The sequence below is a fragment of the Mycteria americana genome, chromosome 1, assembly GCF_035582795.1.
Source record: "Mycteria americana isolate JAX WOST 10 ecotype Jacksonville Zoo and Gardens chromosome 1, USCA_MyAme_1.0, whole genome shotgun sequence".
Classification (NCBI taxonomy): domain Eukaryota; kingdom Metazoa; phylum Chordata; class Aves; order Ciconiiformes; family Ciconiidae; genus Mycteria; species Mycteria americana.
The window spans coordinates 56,596,709-56,619,577 of record NC_134365.1 but is presented as its reverse complement, the minus strand read 5'-3'; the positions used below and the strand labels follow the sequence as shown (position 1 = coordinate 56,619,577).

Sequence of the window (22,869 nt, the reverse complement as noted above, 5' to 3'; positions counted from 1 at the left end):
TCCCTGCCAGGACCTGCGAGACCCCGCCCCGCGGCGCCCCGCCCGCGCGCCGGAGGTTTGAAATGGGCCGCGTGACGCCATCGGGGCGCGACTTCATCTTTGTCAGTGAACAAAATGGCGCCGTACTGCGTCCTGGCGGCTCGGCTGCGGGTGAGCGGGGCGCCGGCGGCAGTCGGGCGGGGCGGGTGGCGGTCGGGAGAGAGCGAGTCGCGGCGGGGTCAGGGTCGTTACCCGCCGGGCGGGTGGCCGGTTGCAGCCTCCGGGCCGGGCCGTCCCCGCCTGTCCCCGCCTCCGCGTGTAGGTCAGCGTGTCCCCGGCGCGGCCCAGCGCCCCGTTTCCATGGCGATGGCGGGGAGGCCGCGGTGGCAGCGCGGCCGCCTCCCGGGCCCCGGGGCAGGGCGCCTCCCGCCGCCGCGCCCGGCCGGCCCTCAAGGTGAGCGCAAGGTGAACGGGGCGGCGGAGACGCGGCCTGGCCCCGCCGCCTCCCTCGCCCCGGCCGGACCCCGCCTCAGTGGGCTGGGGTCGCTGTCAAACCCCGGGCCCGGCGGGGCGGTGAGCTTGAGACTATGGGCTCTAACGGCGAAATAAAAAGCCTTTCCTGGGGCGTGCGTTTTTCTTCCTTTTGTCTTCTGTTTGCTCCCCTTATCAGCGTGCGGCAGCACAAGGTGACTCTCGTTGTGTTAGTGAGCACAAAGGCTCACTATCTTTTGCCTACTTTGTTCAAAATTTCTACTTTTAATAACAGAGGCCCTTGGGTGAAAAAGGTGCCAGGGTCTATATTATAAACGGGACCTAGAAAGACTGAAAAGCAACCTGGACGGGCCCATTAACTGTTTCTTTTTCTAAGGCAGTGATAGTGATTCTCATAGTCTTCTCTATCGCGACCTCTAAAAACCATATCTGCCTGTAGTATGAGCTTGCCACAGAGATTCTCTTACTCGAGACATTATTGTGTTTAATGTGTACTCAATAATAAAGATTTCATGATCTTTTAAAGCCTGGAAGGCAAATATCAGGATGCAGTTTTCTTTTTTTAGGGCTACTAACAGGGATAAGGAAGCCTTGCTCCCTTTAATAAAGCATGTGATGAAGTCAGGCAATTTGACTTTTTAGTTTGCCATTTGTGACCTTGGCCAACGTGTACCCTTTTCTTACAGAGCCAAAGTAAAAAACTTGGCTTGTAGTATTCTGAAAGTACTTTGTGAAGCTTAATTTATGTTTTGTATTACTTTCTTACTTTAGAGGTAGGTGTTTTAGTAAAGCTTTTTTAGTTTAAGCAAAAGTTACCGAATAGTACCATTTCAGTTAACTTGGTATATTCATTCTAGTTGTTAAATAGTTTTTAATTTTTACTTTGAACAGAAATGACTACTCATAAAATGAAGGCAAATCCTTTATTAGGATAATGAATTGTTTCTCGTTTTATGGTGTGTCATCGCATGAGAACAAGCAGTCATTTGCTAAAGGCTGTGCTAGCACAGTGAATGTGGGAAATTTAGTATTCTGGGAGGCTGTCTTCTATTATCAGGCTCAGGGTACATGTTTTTCCCCTGTGAAGGACTAAATCTGTGGTGGTAGTCAAACATGCTTCTAGGTTATCTCTTTAGGAGGCAAAATTTTTTTTTTGCACATATTTAGCACATTTTTAGCAGCCTAGAGATTAATGAATAGGAGAATCACCTTGCCAATCACTGTGATAGTGCCAGCACTGACCATGGCACCTGTTATTAACATCGATTCTACTCATCTCCCATCCTAGAACTGTTTTGGAATTGGAACTGCATAGGAAGCTTACCTCTGAAGGAATTAAATTGGAATTAGCCTGGTTTGGGCTGTCCTATTTAAAGTACTATTATTCTAATAGTCTCAAAGGGTCAGGATCTTTTTCATGCCTATCTGAGAGATGCTTTTAGTAGCGTCCCATTTCTCGAGCCACGTTGGCTGAGGATTGACTGAATGAGTAGTACTGTCAAACGCTAAACCATCTGAAGTATCAGGGTTTTATTGAAGGCCTTGTAGGTAAGTACTGAAATTGTATATGGGAAGCTTTGTGTATGCTGGCAAAATGCAGTGTTGGCTAGAGCTAAACTGATCTTCAGAACCCTAATTTTGGTTCCTCTTTGGAGGTGGGTCTAGAAAATTAGACTGCATTTACAATTTGATTATACCACACTGCTTTTTTTAGGCTGAATCATGGTGAATCTTGGAAACTTGGCCAGTGTTCTTAGATCTGGGAGGATGAGGAAAGATGGTATTTTGGGTTTCAGTTAGGATTTCTAGGAGTATGTGTAGCACAGTTGCTATGCTTTTGCTTACTGGATTTATGTACCATATCTGCTGCCAAAATGTAAGCTAGTTTCCGAATTCAGACTTCTCTTGCATCTGGACCATTCACTGTAGTGAGCTAAATGCAAGATAGCTAACTTTTCAAGATGAGCTTTTAAAATCTATAAAGATAAGTGTTGGCTCTCTTAAGGAGACTTCAAAAGTAATGACCCATGTAATAGGCTAGCTTTTTTGTGTCTTTTAAGGAAGCTTTTCACCTACCAAAATACCGATAGACTTAGGAGCCCTGTAATGATTACTGCCATTTCTTTTACTGAAATCTGAATAAGGACACTCAGGTGCTGGGATAACAAATTCAATGCCAGATGAGAGGAGATCACTTGGCAGCTGTTTCCTGGGTGATCAGTCCAGAAATTAACAGTTCCTGGATAAAAAGGAAAATGTATAGATTGCTGGCTGCCTACTTCCCTTGGCTGTTGCTCTCAAGGCACTTCTTGCTACTCAGTAAAAAAAAAACACTACAGAAGCCCCCCCAAACCACCTGCTATTTCAGGGAAGAGTGAGAGGGAATGAAGCTGGAAACTGTTAGGCTTGTGGCTTTTCCTTAATCTTGTCGTTCTGCCACCTCATTTCTGAGGATACAGTGGAAAAAGGACAGGCACAAAGAATCAACAAGTGTGATCATTAATATATTGTAGACTCTTTATGAGGAGAGATCAGACTTTTGAACCAGGCAGTGTATGCTGTTGCTCATTGCTGGTGATGGATCCTTAGGCTTGTTGGGTGCCAACGTGAGAACAACCATATTGAATCAAATCAGTTCTCAACAGAGTAGAGATGTGGAATGAGATTTACATCCTAGTAAAATGAAGATAGCTCTCTTTTAAAAGGTGTCTTTTAAAAGTCTTATGTAGACAAAAATGATTCTCTAGTCTTCTGAAACCAATTGGCCTAAGTGATCATTTTTACCCGGTCTTACTGGCCATCACAGAAACAGACTTTCAGTTTTCCAGACTTCTCTTGCCACTCTCCATGTCCAGCTAGCATTCTTCACTTCAAACATGCTCATTTCTCTCCCTTCCCACTTCTGGTAGCCTGAAGTAGTGGTCAAGCAGAAGTCAACTACTTTGTATTGCTACTTCTGTGATTACCATTTGAATATTTATATAGTATTTGAATAAATACTAGATTTAACCAAGCCATTTAGTGAATTAAAAAGGTACATAGATGTGTATGTTTAAACAGAAGAGATTTTGTCTGAATTTTATCTGACACATTTCTTTGCACCTCTTTTTGGAGAGTTCTTTTTATCATAATCAGCTTTGGTCCCAGGCAAGACTAGAATGCTATGAAGCCCCTGCCATTGCTTTAATTTGCAAATCTGTTCTCCTTCTGTACTCTGAATTAAGGTGAAATTTAGCTTTCAGTTTAATGGGTGACATGGAGAAACTCCATTAATCAGTTGTGCTACAGGATTAGATTGGGGGCGGGGGGGAAGGAAGGAAGGAAGGAAGGAATTACTGAGTTAAAAAAAATACCTTTCCTGGTCTGGGGAAGAGATAATTATTTTTCCATGAACATTGTGGAGATACCTCAGTGGTTTTTCCAGCCACTCCAGCAGTTGGATACTTTCACAATATAATGGATATCTTGTGAGGTAAAGACAACATTGTCTACAGCATTAATTGTGCTGGGTAAATGCTTAAGTGGGGAGGGGGGGGAATGAAAAAGAAAAAAAAAAAAGGCAGAACAAAACAAAAACAGAAGTTACATGGCTACTAGGTAAAGAGCAGCTTATGTACGTTAAACAATGAGAAGCTGGGTGGTGTTTGGTTTGGGTTTTTTGGTGGTTTTGCTGGTGAAGGAAGGAAAAGTCTCACCTCTGACACCTGTGATACGTTCTGGAAGTTCTAAACTAAAGTGCAGCACAGTGAAATTTGATGAGTGGGTTTCATTTGCACTTCTAGAAGAGCAGTGCCCTCTCATGTACCACTGTGTTCACTTGCTTCAGATTTTCTTTAATGAAAATGGTGTGCAGCTGCTAGGTCTGTATTACTCTTACTGAAAGCTGTATATCTAACAGCTTAGGACTTTAGTAAAAAAACAAACTACACCCTTATTGCTAGTGTGCTGGCTATTATGATCTTGCCTAGATTTCCTGAAATTTTATTGTGTAAGATACTAACAAACGTTATCAAAAGGACAATAAAACAAGAGATTTGGATAAAAATTGGTGATGTCTCATTGATCATTATTATTTCAGGCAATGTTTTCAATGCTGGTAACAAGAAAACTGGAAAAAATATTCACAGGGAAAAATTAAAAATGCTTGAACAGATCTAAAGAATTGACTAGCATTTTTGATAATGCAAAAACAGTGGTTGGTATTGTGATTGTGTTCTGCGCAAGGAACATTTGCTGATTTACAGTCATACGTACAAAAAGGATATTTAGTGCAATACTATGTTTATTAACCTGTACTTACCAAAACCTTGTAACGTTTAAAGTAAGAGGATAAATAGGAAAAAAAGGATTAAGATTAAAGTGTAATACTGGAGAAGGAAGAACTCTGAACTCCTGTCTTCAGTCTGTTTCCAGACTTCTAGTGCTGATGACTGAGACTTTCAAAGGATGCAAGAAATGCATGTGCTAAATCCTTGGAAGTTTTTATGGAGGTTGTCCTCTGACTCAGTTTTCAAAGCTGCATGAGAGCCCTTTAACCCTGGGCACTGACCTGTCTCTTCTAGGTCAAGTGCTGTAAAGGTGTCTCACCATAGCTTGCCTTTCTTCCATGTTCCAGGGAACTGTTTCAGTGTGGAGGCTGCCAAGCAAAATTTGAGCTTTTTTTTTTTTAATGGCATTTTCTGCTGATGTGTTCAGCTGACAGTATAGTTCATCTGTCCTGCTGTTAACTCGCCTGTAGGGCAAGTGCAAGGCTTTTCTTAGGGGAAGGGTGAGGATGCCTTGGTGAGAGTGAAGATAAATAGCACGTGGATCTGCACAGCCAGGTTGGTGAAGCTGCTGTGTTTGTTCCACATCTTGCCTCTCTCCTGCTCTGCGTTACATCGTAGACCAGACACGTGCATCAAAGTCACTCTAGCATTGAAACATGGTTCACCTTAAGTGGAAATATAATAAGCTTTGTAATGGCATGCAGGGACACTGCATAGGGAACTTAGTATGTGATGGTGGAAGAGATGGGTATCTACTCAGTCCCATACTGTGTCACCTGCCAGTCTGTCAATATAAACTCAATACCAGTGAGCAAATACAAACCTAGGGTTAGCTTGCTTTGGAAACTGAGTAGGTGGTTCTCCACCATGGCTGTAGTATGTCAGCAGTATAGCAAACTGGTGTTTGCTTAAGAATTATTTCAGCATTGCCTGAAAGCAGATTTCTCACTGAAAGTGTAAGGCATCTGGTGCTGTAAATAGAAATGTAAAATAATTTGGTAAATGCTACCTGTTCTGGGTAACCTGGTGTCTCACTGTTTAACATAATATGCAGTATTGTACAATCAAATGTTCCTTGGGTGCCTTTGAAAATATTTGCATTTTTTCTGTTCCTCAGCCCGTAAAATTCCAGGAATAACAACTGAAAAACAATTGGTTTACTGATATTTTATAGGAATTCACTCTGCAAGGTTCTAGTGCTAATACTCTCCTTTTTCCAGCATGCCTTGAACAGTGGGATACGACGCTACCATGTTGCTCCTGTCCTGTGCCAGCGGGCCAAGGTGGCCATGAGCCACTTTGAGCCTAATGAACACATAAATTATGAAAAGCTGGAGAAGAACATCAACATTGTCCGTAAGAGGTAAGAGTGGAGGAGGGAAGAGGGGAGGGGTCAACGTGTAGCATGCAGCTATGCAGTGACGGGAGAGGAGGAAAAAAATGTCACGGGCCCTGGCACAGGGAATATTTACTAGGGAGAGCAGCTTTGAGCAGTGGCAGTCACAAATGTAGTGAAACAGGAGTTGTAGCGTCCCCAGGTAGTGGTGGGGCACTGTGGGAAGGGTTGAAGGTTACGATGAAGCACTGCGACATGCAGAGAACCAGGCCAGCGCAGAGGAGATGCTAGAAAGGGCTCTGTCCTCTTTGTTTAATGCCCTCTTTGAGGAGCCTTCATATTGGCCCTTGCTCCTTTCTCAGGAAGCAGCGCGTAGGCAGTGGTCATTATAGGGTAGTGCTCCTTTGCACTGTGTTTCGACAGTGAACGTTCTCCTGTGTTCCACTGTAGGCGTTAGGCACAGAAAGGAGGGCTGGGAATTCGTAGCATATGTAAACATAGTGACCTTAATCTGCTGATAGGGGCTTGTGTGCCTGCTAAGTTGTCATTCCTGCTCCACTTGCCTCGGCAGTGGTTTGTATGACATGTCCTTCAGTCTTTGCATCCTTTGTTAAATGCGGTAGCTCTCATTTCAAGTCATTGTATCTACTTAGTTACTTCTCAGAAGGTCTCACCACTGACATAAATAGGTTCCTCAACTGATACAGCTGCAAGATGAAAGGTCTGAGGTCATGAAACTCCGCTTAGTTGTACTGCTTGCTGTGGGATCTGGTATTTGTGAATTGAATCTGACCTCTGTCTCTCCTCCACATTTGCTGCCCTGAGGTATGACTCAAGAAATGAGCAGAGTCAATGTTTCTTTTACTATATAGGAAGATTATAAAAGAAAGCATAAAGTGACATCAATCCATATACTTTTGAACTTTCTGAACTGAGCTCCTGTTTTAGCCAGCTGCCAGTTGATATTTTAGTGCTGTAAGAAGAGCATGCAGGTTTCTGCATGTTAATAGGTCTTAACAGTCTGAGTGATACAGGGAAACGTTCTGTTACATGCTTAAAAGGGCAAATGTTGAAGTGCACAAGATGCAGATACTAAAATTTTTCTCCCTAGGCTTGACCGTCCCCTGACCTTGTCTGAGAAGATTGTATACGGACACCTGGATGACCCAGCAAAACAGGAGATTGAGCGGGGCAAAACCTATCTGCGCTTACGGCCAGACCGCGTGGCCATGCAGGATGCCACTGCTCAGATGGCAATGCTACAGTTCATCAGCAGCGGGCTGCCAAAAGTGGCTGTGCCTTCCACCATCCACTGTGATCACCTCATTGAAGCCCAGTCAGGTGGTGAAAAGGATCTTCGAAGAGCCAAGGTCACTATTGCAGAGACTGTGAATTTTCTGTCTGTTTGAAAGTCTCTTTCCAGTTGAAGGAAGAGATTTTTAGTTGGTTTTTTTCCCCCTGCAGTTTTTCAGCTGTGATTCATCCATTACATGGTTTAAAGGACCACGAATGTAGGAAAAGCTAGTCTTAATCTATTAATGATGGAAGCCCAGGTCATATGTGTGTTCTGGAGAGTGAGAAGATACTTCAGCTAAGGGAGGAGGAAAATCTATTTCAAAGGGAAAAAAAGGAATACAGATTACTCTAGAGAGTTATGCTCTTTATGCCGCAGTATGGCAGTGTGAAAACTTCCTGAACATGTGTCTGCATTGCACTGGTGTATCCTGTGAGGGGGGAGCAAATAACTACTTTTGTTTCCCAAACCATTTGCTAGTGATTAGCTGAAGAACACTCACTGAAGCATGTACAGCTTTCAGGGCTAACGAGGGTAGGTATAAATGTGTATAGAAGCAAGGAGGATGTTGGTTTTTATTTGGGAATTTCAATGTGTTGTTTGTCCAACTGCTGATTCACTGTCTTTTTTTAAATTTCCCGTTCACTGTTTTACTGCTTATTCCTCTGTAGGGGCTTCTGTTAAATACAGACACATTCACTCTGTCTTACATACCACAATGTATCTGCCAAGAAAGAACATGCTCTTAGCATAGCAGGGAGGTGGGGAAAATCTCGTTACTCCAAGTGGTCCTAGCCTAAGTTCACTGTCAGAGCCAGGAGGAATTGTGCCTTGGACGTTGATACCAAAATGTACGAACAGTAAACAGTTTGTGGGGGCTCAGCTGCATTTTAAGGTTTTAGTCCGTATCTATTCTCAGAAACTCCTGATGTTGAAGTAACTGCTTCTGGCTTCCTCCTTCAGGCCACAGTAAAGCAACTTACACCACTCAGGAGTGAATCTGGGGAGTTCTTGCTCCGCTTATCTCAGTCCTAAGTTGTGCCCAAATTGTGCAATTAAGAATTTGGGACTTACTAAATAAGACGGTTTCTCTTCTTCCCTTCACCTCCAGTCTTCCCCTTCCCCCTATTCCTGCATTTGTTCTATGTAGTGCAATTATATTCACTGCAGTCCTGAGCTGAGCCGAGTCCCTCCTTTGCCATCCGCTCTGAGCAGAGCAAGTAAAGGTCCTGCCTTCTTCTGACTGGGTTCTGCTTCTGCTGCTGCCAGTTGGCACACAATGAATGCTGGCAGGCTGGAGAGCAGTTTGGATCTGCTCCTGGCATATCAGCATGCTTTACTGGGGGAGGGATGCACAAACAGAGTGAAGTGACCCGACTCCCAGTGGAAAACGAGGCTTAAAGAACTGCTGCTGCCTCATGGGAAACTTCAGCAAATGTGTGTTGAGACAATTCTTCCATTATCTCCAGTTTCCCCTTTCTCTTTATTCTGAAGTGTAGATGCATGAGAACAGTCTTTAAGAAACTCTCTCCTCCTAGTGCTTATCTTATCTACTCTGCCACTCCTCTGCCAAGAACTGTCAGGACATAAGAGTGTCATACTTCCTTGGCAACCGTGGTTATTCTCACAAGCAATTTTCACAGTGTGACCTCCACCAGTAATAGTTATAGTGCAGCAAGAAAGGCAGCATTGTGTGAGTCTTAAACAGGGGACTTGGTAGAATGAGAAATGACACCCACCAACTCCGCTGGCAGCGAGAAACTTCCAGTTCCATTTCTTAATCTGTAAAAATAAAGGAGAAAGGCTTATCTAAAGGGTTTGAAATGTCTGCAAAGCATCTGTAAAGCAAAAGGAGCAGCTGGTAGAGAAGGAAGGAGGGGGTAGAAGAAGAAAGGGAAACAGGTTAAAAAAAACCCCTGAGAATACAAGAAATGAGCAGAGCATTTTGAAACGCCTTATTGGCAGAGTTTTCCTTTAATTGTGCTATTTCCCTTGTGCTGTTTGGAATTGGAAACTAAAGAAGTTGCTTTAGTAGAGCTACAAGTTGGATGAAATTAAATGGCCTGTTAACAACTGACTGGCAAACAGTCTTCATCCCTTTTGGTTTTAAAAGTGATGTACAGCTCCCTGTAACTGCTACAAAACTGTGGAGCAAACTATGGACAGGCATGGGAGGGAAGGGAGTGTGTTTGAATGAGCTCTTGATGTATGGAAGAACAAAATGTGTTACTAATACTATGTGTTTCCCTGCATGAATAGGACATAAACCAGGAGGTGTACAACTTTCTAGCAACAGCTGGTGCCAAGTATGGAGTGGGATTCTGGAAACCTGGATCAGGAATCATTCACCAGGTAAAGTGTGTGTATGTGTTTGCAATCTTTGAACATGCAGTGGCTCTTTTACCTTATGGTGAAGAAAGAGCTCAAGTGCAAACCCTTAGAGAATTTCACCAGCTTAGGGAAACAACTTGCTTTCGTTGAGGTGGGTGAGGTTTCTTGCTTGCTCTCTTTCAGTTATCTTGCCAAGAGTGGTGTTTCTTAAAGGTTATTTCGGTCAAACTGTAACCTGATGCATGATTAGGCAGTGCCAACAGCATGCCATGTGAATCACAGAAGCTTGAAATATCTTAACTGCTTGTGGGCTGGCTCCTCTTGGTACGATTGGGACAGTAAGGTGATGCCATGAAGCTGGCTACATAGGGATAATGTGAATTGCTTTTGGTGGTAAGGAAAGCAGCTTTGGGAACATACTTTTTTTAGGGTTATTTTGTATGTGTTTGGTTCCATAAAAACCAGGAGAGTATATAAGGACACCAAGCAGAGAAGCTTACTTTCAGTACTCAAGAATGGCAACACTTAATGAGTTGCTATGTGAACTGAATAAAATGCAAAACAGTTTCCAACAGTTTCCAAGCATGAGATTCTCTTCTTATAGCACTTGCACCTTAAAAGAATATGACTGTCCCAAGATAACTTTCCACTTAATGAGGCTTTTTGTTTTTTAAAACCAACAACTCTGGCAGGATTTCCCTAACTTGCTTTTGGTTGATTTGCTTTGTGGGTCCAGTAGACATTTTTCATTGTTCCTCTGAGTCATAGGCAGTAAAAACTGAAGTGCAGCACAAAGCAAAAGGAGTGGAGAGGAGAATACATGACTGGTAAGCATCCTGTCAGCAGGGAGCTTGTGACCAGGTGGAGTCAAGAGCTCTGTGCTATGTTTTCTTAGCTACAAAATGAGTTACTAAGGTTACTTTAACGTGGTGTGACGCAACAGAGAAAGGAAATAGAACAGGTGAACTCCCCAGAAGGTTATGGGAACACCTCAGGTCATTTGTATTCTGAAACCGCTTGTAACATCTGTCACATGGCAACATAGCTCCATGCTGTGTGTGGTTACCAGCTTTCTTGGGGCTGACTTTCTCCAGCTGGAGAAAATTGGTCGTGTTGTATAGCTTCAGAGTTCAACTCTTGCAAAGTGAGTCCTTGAAAGTGACCTTTCTTGCACAAGTATATTAATGTGAACGACAAGCAAATAAAGCTGGAAGTACTAGAGGCAAAACCTTGGTCTTCTTAATAAAGGACCACCTTAGTTCTCTCCAAGCTGTTCTGTAACACACGTACTGTGAGGTCTGCGCTTCCCAGAAGGGCTGTCCATAACGTTGGTATGGCACATATGCAGTGAGAAGTTCATTAGCATTGAATTCTCTACTGTTTTGCTACCATAGAAAACTCATAATTTTTCATTGAAGAACTGTTTTGTGGCTTTGCTAGTAGTTGAAGAGTCTTGTGTGGAATCAATAGCAGCAGTAAGGGAAGGGCAGCCTCTTGGTGTATTTGTGAGGGATTCTTCTATGTGATTAGGTTTTGGCTGGCAGCGTGGATTGGAGGAGCGTGTTGGTATTCTGCTGCTGTGGGAGTATAAAGACTATGAAAGGTCTTGCTAGCATTGGATAGGTGAACTGGCTTGCTCAGCAGTTGATTAAGGGTGTTGAGACTAAGGAACAGACTCTTGACCCCTAACAAAGGTGGCGCCTTAGCAAAAGCCTAAAGTGGAAGGAAGCAGTCTTCCAGTGAAAAAATGGAGATCACTTTTTAAGTTTTCTTACTGTTCTGGGATGAGCAAGGGGCTTATCCCAGGGGCTGAGACTTAGGGAAACAACTTGCTTTCGTTGAGGTGGGTGAGGTTTCTTGCTTGCTCTCTCTCAGTTATCTTGCCAAGAGTGGTGTTTCTTAAAGGTTATTTTGGTCAAACTGTAACCTGATGCATGATTAGGCAGTGCCAACAGCATGCCATGTGGGCATGCTGTTGGGGCTGAGACTTGGTACTTTGTTCTGTCATTACATCCTCCGCAAGGAGTTTGAAACAGATGTGAATTTCCAATCCAAACCAAATTCAATTACTTTCTTGCTACTGAAATCTGCAAATACAAACTGACCTAAATTCTTATTCTTGTATTCTTTCTTGCTGTCTTCCCCCTCCTTTCCCAACAAACAAGCAAGCAAACAATCCATTTTTATTTTCAGATCATTCTGGAGAACTACTCCTACCCTGGGGTTATGCTGATCGGCACAGATTCACACACCCCCAATGGAGGTGGCTTGGGAGGAATCTGCATTGGTGTGGGTGGAGCTGATGCTGTAGATGTCATGGCAGGAATCCCTTGGGAGCTCAAATGCCCAAAGGTAGGAGCAAAAGGAATACTAATCCTCGATGTGAAGGGTGAGATATAAGATATGTAAGAAAAGTTGATTTTCAGGCACTATGTATATAAGGCACTATATACCATTATGGTCTTGGTGGTAATCACACACTGGCTTAAACAGCTGGTCTCTGATTCATTGGCAGCTCTGAGATTCCGTTTCCAGCCTTTTTATTCAGGGACTGAGAGTGATAGGTGAGTAGTGATTTCCCTTCAGTTGGCCCTGTCAGTGGTTTCAGCCCTTGTGCACATGTTCTGATACTTCAGGATTTTTTGGTATTGATTTAAAGATTTTCTCTTTTTTGGTATTGTGACCACCCAGATTCTTAGGAAAAATTCTGAGGAATTGTTTTGGCTGCTGAAAGGAAATGGTGTCAGTATTTTTTTTTTTCCCCCCCATTAATGTTGCTCAGGTTATTGGTGTAAAACTGACTGGCAAGCTTTCAGGCTGGAGTTCTCCTAAAGATGTGATCCTGAAAGTGGCTGGCATCCTCACTGTCAAGGGTGGAACAGGCGCCATCATCGAATACCACGGGCCTGGTGTGGATTCAATCTCTTGCACTGGTAAGACAACATGAATGTCTTATCTGGAGTGGATTGTTGTTGGAGCTGGGTGTTGTCTGTGGAGGCTGGGAAGGGAATTAGGCAAGAAGTGCTAAATGTTCTCCCTTAGCCTGGCCAGATGATTAGTACATGGCAAACTGGGAGAGTGGGTGAGAGTGGTGTAACAAGATAGCACTGCCTCTCAGTGAAAAAGTTAACTCTCTCTATTAAATCTTCTTGTGACTTTGAGAACACTGAATGGTTAATTGTGAAGAATCCTGGAAGGTGGTGGCATCAGGATAAGAGTAAGGGTGGAGGTATTCCAGCGTATGCTTAGAGGGTGGAGATGTCAGAGATAAAGGATGACATTTTCATTTCAGCCTAAAATAGGCTGTGGAGAGAGGAAAGAAACAGGTTGAAGGGCGTACATGTGTGACAACTGCTAAAGAAAAAGCTTTTTAGAAAAGCAGGGCAGAGGGGAGACCAGAAGGCAGCAGTTTGTAACATGCAGTCTTACACTAGCTAATTGTGGGTCTTGGCTGCTGAATTTGAACCAGCAAAAATTGCAGTTGTCTGTAATGATGCTAGTTAGGACCAAATTACGAGAAGTGTCCCTTCCTTTGGCTTGAAGTGCAGCCTTCAATCTGGGCTTCTCATCTCCGTTTGCATGGCTTGGCTACAACTTGGAATATTTGGTTTTACAAACATGAGAGCAATTTGGGATTTTTCTTCTGTGAAATCAGAGGAACTTGACCTGTGATATCTGCTTCTAGCTCATTAAACGTAAAAGCAGCTTCTGCAGCTTCATTGCTCTGTCCCTGAAAGGCATAGGTGATCCTCGTGCTGTGAGCAAATATTTTTTCTTTATTGTGTTCCATCACTGGAAGCTTTTTATTTGACCCAGGAAGTTTCTCACAGATTTCTGTCTCTTGCAGTAAAGATAAATGAGATGGTAGGGAGGGACAGGACACCCATTGCAGGTAGCAGGGACACTGCTCACTGCTGTAAATATATTTGGTGCTCAGCACAGAGAGGGAGTTCCCTGTCATCCCTTCCAGTATCTGCAAGAATCAGTGTAGCTTTCAGCTTCTTCCTTGCAGAAAAGTCTGGTCGCAAGCACTGTATCAATCAGAAATGTTAGGGGCTGAGCCAGCCATTATGTAGTCAGTGTGTCCTCTCTGCTGTGAAATTGGGTTTCTGTGAAAAATGCCCTGGTCTCTCTTGGCTTTGCTGTCTTTTCCATGGACTGACTTTTGGAGAATTGGATGGCCATGGACTTTCTCATTGACCCTGTGGTCTCTTCTCCCTCTCCTTCTCTAGGAATGGCAACAATCTGTAACATGGGGGCTGAAATCGGAGCTACTACATCAGTCTTCCCTTACAACGCACGGATGAAGAAATACTTGGGCAAGACTGGGCGAGCTGGTAAGACGGTTTGGGGGTTGAAGTGCATAGAAGCGTGGGTTCAAGTGGAGAGGTGTATTCTGAGAGCAGCATCCTCCTACAGTGGTGTCTGATGTGACTTCTGACCTTGCATGGTCCTGTAGGTCACCTGATACAAGCGGGAAGTCTGTAGATGAAGCGGCTGGGGAAGTATATGGTGAACCCCCTGTATTTAGCTGTTCCAAGTTTTTTCTTTTCCCTCATATTTGCTGCACTTTCCAGATATCCCTTCTTTCTTATTCCAGACATAGCTGCGCTGGCGGACGAATTCCAGCAACACTTGGTACCAGATTCTGGTTGTCAGTATGACCAGGTGATAGAAATCAACCTCAGTGAGGTAAGGCTTCCTTCCTGCTTGCCATCTTGGATGTTGTGATGTGACTCTGCTTTGTGTGAATGAGGACCAAGCTGGGAGTTTGATGTGACACCCCTGGCGCTGTGCTAGAACATACAAAAAACACTCAGGTCTGCTTCACTGACAGCTCCTGCTCTGGTGTTTGTGTAGGAGAATCCTATTTAAACAGCTTCCAGATAGAGCTATGAAAGGACTTGATTTGCTGCTGTGTTTTGGGGTTTTTCTTGGCTACTGTAATTTCTGACTTTGTCACTGTTTCTTAAAGCTGAAACCGCATATCAATGGACCTTTCACACCAGACCTGGCGCACCCTGTGTCAGAGATTGGTGCTGTGGCAGAAAAGGAGGGCTGGCCTGTTGATATCAGAGTTGGTGGGTAGCATTTGCTCTTTCCTCTGCCTTCATCCTTGTAGTGTAAATGTTGCTGTCTTGGGATAAGCGGTTGATCACCCAGCTGGGGATCCAGTTCTTTAATTACTGCTGTATGCCCTTTGACTTTGCTGCAGTGTCATCTCTTCATGGCCATATGAATTTGCTGGGAAGATTAGTGACCACCTGGGTCAGGTGTGTGGGATGAGATCTGGGATAGTTGGAGGGATTTTAATCTCAAGAGGCAGACAAGTTTGGTTTTTCTCCTTCTTGGAAACTTTTGAATGATTGGGTTGGCGGGAATGTTACCTGTTGAAGAGCACCTTTGTTAAAAGTCTGTTGGATGGATTTGTCTGTTGCAAGATCTGTCGGGAGCCAGGAGCACGATTGTCAGTCCTCCCAGCAGCTGGCTGTTGAGTGCTTGGGACATAGTAAACTTAGTACTTGCTGTCCTAAAGAGCAGGCTTGGATACTTACACACTCACTTGTGGGATGGTAACCTGTCATCTGGCTACTCAAGTGTTGGTCACTGGGGGAATGAAAAGAATGCAACTGTGTTGTAAAGGCCACATCCCAGGTGGGAAATGTATTATTTGATAGTGTTACAAATAGGATCAAGAGCAGCTCTAACTGCAAGAGAACTTATTTTTTGCTGGTTAGCACCAGAATGCTGTCAGGACAGTATAGTATGTCCTCATGTGGTCTTTGTACTGTAACAAAGGATGCTTTCTTTTCATCATTTCCTCCATTTCTTGCCATCTTGATTTGAAGCCTCTTCTGTCTTCGTGGAACAATACCTCTCTGGTAATTTGCTTAACCAAAGTGCAAGTAGGTGACACTCTGATCTTGTAAAACAATAACCAGACTAGTGACCAGGTAGTGTGTTCTGACTTTGCAACTTCCAAAGCTGGACAAGGGATTGCTTGTGTCCACAATATCTTGCTGGGAGGCTTGGCAGTGTTAGTACCTGAAATCGTTTCAGATTCCTTGTCAGCAGAAAACATGGTTGTCCCTTGTTTTTTCTCCTGAGAGATGAGTCAGGGAGAAGATTCCTAGAATGGGGGGCTGCAGTAACCACCTCCCTGTTTCTGTCAAACACCACAGGCTTGATTGGCAGCTGCACCAACTCCAGCTATGAGGACATGGGACGCTCTGCAGCTGTGGCAAAACAGGCACTAGCGCATGGATTGAAGTGCAAATCTCAGTTCACAATCACACCAGGCTCAGAGCAGATCCGTGCCACCATTGAAAGAGACGGTTATGTGAGTATGACTGCTCTTTACGCTTCCAAACAGTAAGTGTTAAACTCTCTTCCAGACAGTATTCGGGACTCCAGATGTAACTAATGGAAACTTCTTAAACTTTGTCTTCACTTATTGCTAGAGGTGCAATTACTGATGTAGTAACCAGTCTTGTGTTACTATGCCTGTGCGTCCTGCCATCACCTTGACAGTGTTTTGATAGTAATATCTTTACTACCTGGGCGTATAAGACTGGGATTGGAACTGGGCAGAGCTGAGACAGTTATCAGGACCTGGGGCCCTGAGGAGATAACAGTATGGATAGCAAGGAATGCCTTTTGCTTCTGGGATTCTGTGGATGGACATGGCTGATGAAGGGCTAGCACCCACCTGCAATCCAGTTTTCTCCTTTAAGAACAGTTTAAGATGTGAGCAAGCCATTTGTATGTAGGAAGGAAGTTCCCATTCTAGACTAAACTTATGGCGAAACTCATGTTTGATTTAAAATGAAGTGTTTCTGTAGAGGAACCACCACCTACTTTCTCCCCTTTTCTGTGGGGAGCAGAAAATGATGTTTTGATTAGTTCTAGTATTTAGTAAATACTAGATGCTGTCACAGCTTGGGGACCAACTATGTTAAGTCTACATGTGGATATGTCCAGCCAATGCTTAATGCCTCCTCCAACAAGTCCACAGTCATACTTTTCCTTAACAGCTGCCCTCTCAATTGAATCATTTGCTGAATGGACTGAGCAGACACACATGCTTGCCTGCACTTTCACCAATTCTCCTTACATGGACAGGAGGTATGTAGGGTATTGATCAGACCAGGCACTGCCCTTCAGTCAAATATCTGTGAGTAGCTGGATTGCTCAATTTGAAGTACGCAGAGAATGGGAACATCATGACAAGTCACCCTGTGCTCTTCTCCAGTGTTAATTTACAGCTTTACTGGGATCAAATCCCATGTATTTATAAAAGTGACTCAAAACTCGCAAGTGAAACAAGGGGAATTTTCTCAGGCTCGGTGCTTTCTGTTAGAAGGCAGGTGTCCTCTTCCCCTGAAAGAGCAGGTATCCTCTTCCCCTGAAAGAGCAACCCCAGAAACTTATTCCAGACTTTCTACTAGTAACAAAGTTGTTCTCTGCCCCCAGGCACAAGTCCTGCGAGATGTTGGAGGGCTGGTTCTTGCCAACGCTTGTGGGCCATGCATTGGCCAGTGGGACAGGTAAAGTGAAAGACGGACCTCACTCTAGCTTTGTATCTTTTAGCTCCTAAAGCTCTCTGTGAAGCCAAATTTGATTGTAAGTATAACACACTGGGAATTAAAAATAAATGCTTAAAAACCCATTGGCCATAGCTGTCTGATATGCACTGGAGGAGGAGAAATGAAAGACTGCAGATTTATATTGAGCCTTTAGATGAAGGAAGCTACAGAATGGCCACAAGTGTGGCCACACCTGGAGGCTTCTTACAGTAGGCAAAAACTGGGGAGAGAGATTTGTTATCTGTGAGAGGGTGGACTGGAGTTTGTATGGTCTTTTTAAAATAGGAAAAGTTAATTGGTCTGACTTCAATCATTGGAGTGGCAGGGAGGAAAATTCCCAATAGAAGGGATGGGAGCCACATTTTCATGTGGCTTTGTCATTGCTAATGGTGAGATGTCCAGAGGCAATGTGCTTAGCTGATTGTTGTTTAGACAGTTCAACAGTGCACAACATGGGCTATGAAAACTACTCCAGGAATCAGTGTCTGACTTGGTTTTGCACTGTCCTTGGTTTTGAGTCTGTGCTTAAGGGAGGAAAACATGTCCAGGCACCAATTCATGCCAAAAGATAGTGATTGCTACCACAACCAAGCTGGGAGATTTTAGCAGCGAGACAAGTAGAAGCAGTATTCCCTTTGGATTTGATGAGCATGTTTGTTTCTTTCACAGGAAGGACATCAAGAAAGGAGAGAAAAACACAATAGTTACGTCCTACAACAGGAATTTCACAGGTCGCAATGATGCCAATCCGGAGACTCATGCATTTGTGACCTCTCCAGAGGTAAGAAACAGCCAGAGGGGGGCCGTGGAATCGTTCAGGATGCCTTGGGACCTAATTCCTCTGCCTGCAGAAGACACCCAGCGTAGCTTGGCTGCCGGCTTTGAGACTGTTAGGCGTAGGACTTTCAAATGAAGAGATGGGTGGTAGAATATGTCTTTAAATTTGTCATTTTTTCTTTCAGATTGTCACAGCCCTGTCCATTGCTGGCACTCTAAAATTTAACCCTGAGACGGATTACCTGACAGGAGCAGATGGGAAGAAGTTTAAACTAGAAGCACCTGATGCAGATGAGCTGCCCAAGCTGGTAACTGCTCAGTCTGGAGACGGAGGGAGGGAAGGCCTGTCACAAGTAGTGTTGTATATGTAGTAAGGGAACTTTCATGCACTGACTTCTTTCTTAGTGTTAAAGCTAGAATGGGTGCAGCTGCCTGTATTGGCTTGTTCTCTTTGTGTGCTGTTGGGGATGGCTGAGGCTGATGATTTTCCTTTCTTCTTTGGAAGGAGTTTGACCCAGGCCAGGACACCTATCAGTACCCTCCCAAGGATGGCAGCGGGCAGCATGTGGATGTGAGCCCCACCAGCCAGCGCCTCCAGCTTCTTGAGCCCTTCGATAAGTGGGACGGCAAGGATCTAGAAGACATGCTGATCCTCATCAAGGTCAGCAGCAAAGTGGGGGAACACTGGCTATGACAGGACTGCTTGAACAGGGGTTTGCACATCAATTGCTAGAAGCTTTGGATGTGCCTTTGAGCGATCTGTGATTCCCTCCCCTACAACCACATTGTTATGGAAGGTGAAGCAAGGGTCTTCCTTCCTTCCAAGTGTTTCCTTCTGATACTTCTATTATAACTAAGACACTTTTCTCCTTTGGGCTAGTGGTTAGCTCATACCATGAAAAATGAAGCTTGTTATACCATGTGATATGATCCTACCCATACCATGCAGTCTGCAGAATTTGTCCCAGTTATAACCTGCAGCAGAAAGGCGGATGGGTTCTTTAATTAGCATCTCTAATACCTGACTGTTCCAAGATGCATTTTGTCTGAAATGAGGTTGTTAGGAACTTCTCATCCATCAGTATGTGTGTTCTCTTCCCATTGTATAGAAAGAGAAATTACTTTACAATAGTTAAGCATTGCATTCCAGTCCCTTAATGAAGACATGGGTTTCTCCTCACTGCCTATGGTGAGTTAACAGGATGAAAACTTCAGTTAATACAATGATGGGTTCTGAAATGCAATCCCTTAGGAACTGACCTTCAGGAACATTGCTGATTCTCAATGGCAGAGAGTTGCAGGTACTCCCAAGTGCCATACTGAGCTGTGCTTGAGTTTTTGACACAGGCAATTCCTTTGCAAGCACTTTGGGACTTAGCAGTTGGAAGGCCCTTATCTCTGGTTGGGAATTCTGTTCTTACAAGCTGAGAAGGCTTATGTGCGGATTGGAAACTTAAAGGAAACACCTGGCATCTTGCTGAACTCCCCCAGCAGGGAGGCTGAGCTGTAGCAGGAAGGGCTTAATTGCTTTTTGTACCTGAAGAACCTGCTACTGAGGGAAGGGAGGACATGGCAGGAGGTGTCATGGCTAAGCTCATTTTTGTAATTTACCCTTTGGAAGAGGGATGTTCTTCCTCCTACACACATGCAGAATGACCATTGTGTTCTGCCTTAGAGTGTCTTGATTCTGTAACAGATGCAATTCTCTTGGGTTCATGCCCTTAAAAAGAGATGTGAGGATCCTTCAGAATAAAAAGTGTTGAGGAAGGGTCAAGTCACTGATCCATCCTAAGACATTCTTCTCTTCTACTACCCTTTAGGTAAAAGGGAAATGCACCACTGACCATATTTCTGCAGCCGGACCGTGGCTCAAATTCCGTGGCCATCTGGACAACATCTCCAACAACCTGCTCATTGGTGCCATCAACATTGAAAATGGCAAAGCCAACTCTGTGAGGAATGCATTAACACAGGAGTTTGGGCCAGTCCCAGACACAGCCCGTTACTACAAGGTGAGACTTTCCCCTGATGCATCTATTTTAAGAGGATGTTTACACATCAGGCAGTCTGTGCCAAGACTGAGGAGCTCACCCTCCTGCTCTCAAGTAACAGCAGCTGTGAATTCACTCAGCGTTGAGGCTTTTTCTTGGGACTTACTCTGGTGGCAGTTCCTGTAGGAGATTCTCTCCCTACCTGCTATGGGGAAGAGGGAGGACGATCTCGTTGACCCAGAGGGGACCAGAAATCATAGACGAAAGGGGAAGAACTCCTTTAGGCACTGCACACCTTACAAGGCACGGGTGTGAACAGACTGCAACTAAATCTTGCCTCCTGCACTGTTTCACCTGTGACTAGTCTAATGTTTAAATAAATTCTAATCTTGTCCCCTTCAGTCTTTAAAACTTGGCTTAGAACCCCCAGAAATGTCCTTTCACCCTCTGGTGGTCTCAGATTGGTTCTTCCAGTGGACAGAAGTTAAAGTTTTCTGGATTGCTTCCAGAAGTAGAGCAGGGATCATGGCTGGTGTGAACGCTGCTCTGGCACAGGACCATGGAAGGAAAGGTGGCAGCAAGGATTTGCTCTGGGTCCCAAGCGCCATCCTCCTCAGCCCTCGTTAGCAAAGGATGGCAGTCCCTAACTGCTGTGAAGCACTTAATTCCTTTATTTCTGTCCTTCCTCAGAACCAAAGGGAGCCTTCTAGAAGGTGTCATAGCACAGCAATATCAGTAGGGTAGCACTGAAATTACATGTGTGGGTGGATATTTATTGTTAATTCCTCACTTGAGTGACTGCAGAAATGTAAATCTGTTTCGTCACAGAAAATGGGTGTCAAATGGGCAGTTATTGGGGATGAAAACTATGGTGAGGGATCAAGCCGGGAGCACGCAGCATTGGAGCCACGTCACTTGGGGGGCAGGGTCATCATCACCAAGAGCTTTGCCAGGATCCACGGTGAGTTGCATTTCCCCTGTGATGTGTGTAAACAGGATGTATTTGGTTTGGGTGGAAGCGGTGTTCACCTTGCCCAAGGGCTCAACCCCTATCTGCTGACAGATTCTGCTGGTCCTTCTTGTCAGGAATCCTGTTACGTATCTAGTTAGATACGCCACAAACAGTGCATGTGCTGATTTTGCTACAAAGATAGTAATTGTTGCTGGAATACTACTCTGAGAAGCACTAGGCAGCCAGAAGGTAATCCTGATCCCCTGCAGTGTGTTGTTACAAGCGTGCTTGGTGGTTTGTTCTCCACAGAAACCAATCTGAAGAAGCAAGGTCTACTGCCTCTCACTTTCGCTGATCCAGCGGACTACAACAAGATTCATCCTGTGGACAAGCTAAGCATTGTGGGGCTGGCAGACTTCGCACCTGGAAAGGTAACTGACTGGGTGTCTTGTCATTGCACTCGGGGGGCAGGGATCGGGGATGTGCCACTGTCCAGGAGCAGTGTGGAGCTGTGTGCCGGAGGCCTGAAGCAGCACAGGCACCCACGGGCAGTGCAGCCTGCCAGCCAGCCAGATGAGACACTTTGTGCCAGTGGTCTGGGGGCTAGAGAGCAAGTCAGAACCAGATCGTGTTATTCTGAACAGTTACGAGAAACCCTTGTACAATATTCTGAATTCCTGGACTTGCTGCCTTAGGCACGAGTGCTCCCTAGAAGTGTTATCCCACAAGGAACTGCATCCGCATTTCTATGTTAAGACCCCCCTGAGCTGTAATTTTTCATTTTCAACCCTTTAAAAACATGTAGGAATTTTCCTGTGAGAAGCTTCAGTTAACTTGCTCCCTTGAAAGAGAAGGGGGGAAATAAAAACTGTCTTCTTCCTTTAGCCTCTGAAATGCATCATCAAGCATCCCAATGGGAGCCAAGAAACAATCATGCTGAACCACACCTTCAACGAGTCACAGATAGAGTGGTTTCAAGCTGGCAGTGCCCTGAACAGAATGAAGGAGCTGCAGCAGAAATCAAGCTAAGTGCGCACAATGCCCCAGTGCACTGGACTCGATTCAGCTTTGGCATTTTCATGAAAGTGCAATTCCATGCCTACTGTTGGAATAAATGTCTGATCAAATGTAACCATAGCTTCCTTTTTGTTATGGTACTTCCTCTTCACTGACACTATGAAAAGGGAGTGCAGCTAGGCTTACTTTTGTCTTTTAAATTCCCCAGCTCCCTTTTTCTATTTTGGCTCAATTTTGGTTGTCCCACAGTTATTTATATTTGGAAATAACCGGCTAAGGTGGGTTTGTCTGCTCAGTTGGTTGTTTTCTGCCCATTCACTTTACTGATGGCTAAAGAAATAAAATGAAAATAAAGAATGTGACCATCTCTTCTGCCTCATGTTATGTTCACAGTCCTGCTCTTCAGCCCCTGCTTCCCCTATCACTGTTGCTGGGAGGGTGGGAAAGAACTTCTTAGGGATATGAGACGGTACCTGCCTAGTTCTTATTCTGTAAATCATTGCTGTGCACAAAAACACATGGTAAAAAGAGAGCCCTCACAGCTGTCTTGCACTATTTATCCCTTGACATTAACCTACTGCAGGCTATGCTCATGACTATCGCCACCTTCCCAACTACATTCCTGTCCAGGGCAGCAGTGCCACTACTGCACCAATGACAAAGTTACAAGGAGTGAGTGATTTTTATGCTTTCCCAGCATCGTGCCGTAAACTAGTTTCCTCAAGCACGGCTTCCCTTCTCCACAACAGGAGACTGATGTTGAGGAGTATCTCATTAGATCAGCATGTAAAGCCATGCAGCTACCACCTTGCCACACTCCTGGGAGCTCTGACCCTGTGAAATGGG

At 44.5% G+C, this 22,869-nt stretch overlaps 1 protein-coding gene across 1 annotated transcript; it reads left to right on the top strand.

Annotated features, from left to right (window-relative positions):
- The first annotated feature begins 27 nt into the window (after positions 1-27).
- Positions 28-22,390, top strand: ACO2 (aconitase 2). The gene is made up of 18 exons (XM_075499716.1): positions 28-150; positions 5,960-6,102; positions 7,187-7,445; positions 9,629-9,721; positions 11,894-12,052; positions 12,483-12,633; positions 13,933-14,037; positions 14,301-14,392; positions 14,676-14,781; positions 15,883-16,040; positions 17,174-17,247; positions 17,956-18,067; positions 18,249-18,371; positions 18,569-18,724; positions 19,884-20,075; positions 20,883-21,015; positions 21,316-21,437; positions 21,892-22,390. The coding sequence occupies exons 1-18, from the start codon at positions 115-117 to the stop codon at positions 22,033-22,035; spliced, it is 2,358 nt and encodes a 785-aa protein (XP_075355831.1). The 5' UTR covers positions 28-114; the 3' UTR covers positions 22,036-22,390.
- Positions 22,391-22,869: the final 479 nt, after the last annotated feature.

Coding starts and splice junctions, on each gene's coding strand:
- ACO2 (XM_075499716.1), top strand. CDS start 115: ATGGCGCCGTACTGCGTCCTGGCGGCTCGGCTGCGG. Junction 9,722..11,893: donor GATCAGGAATCATTCACCAG/GTAAAGTGTGTG, acceptor TTTTATTTTCAG/ATCATTCTGGAGAACTACTC. Junction 18,372..18,568: donor CAGATGAGCTGCCCAAGCTG/GTAACTGCTCAG, acceptor CTTCTTTGGAAG/GAGTTTGACCCAGGCCAGGA.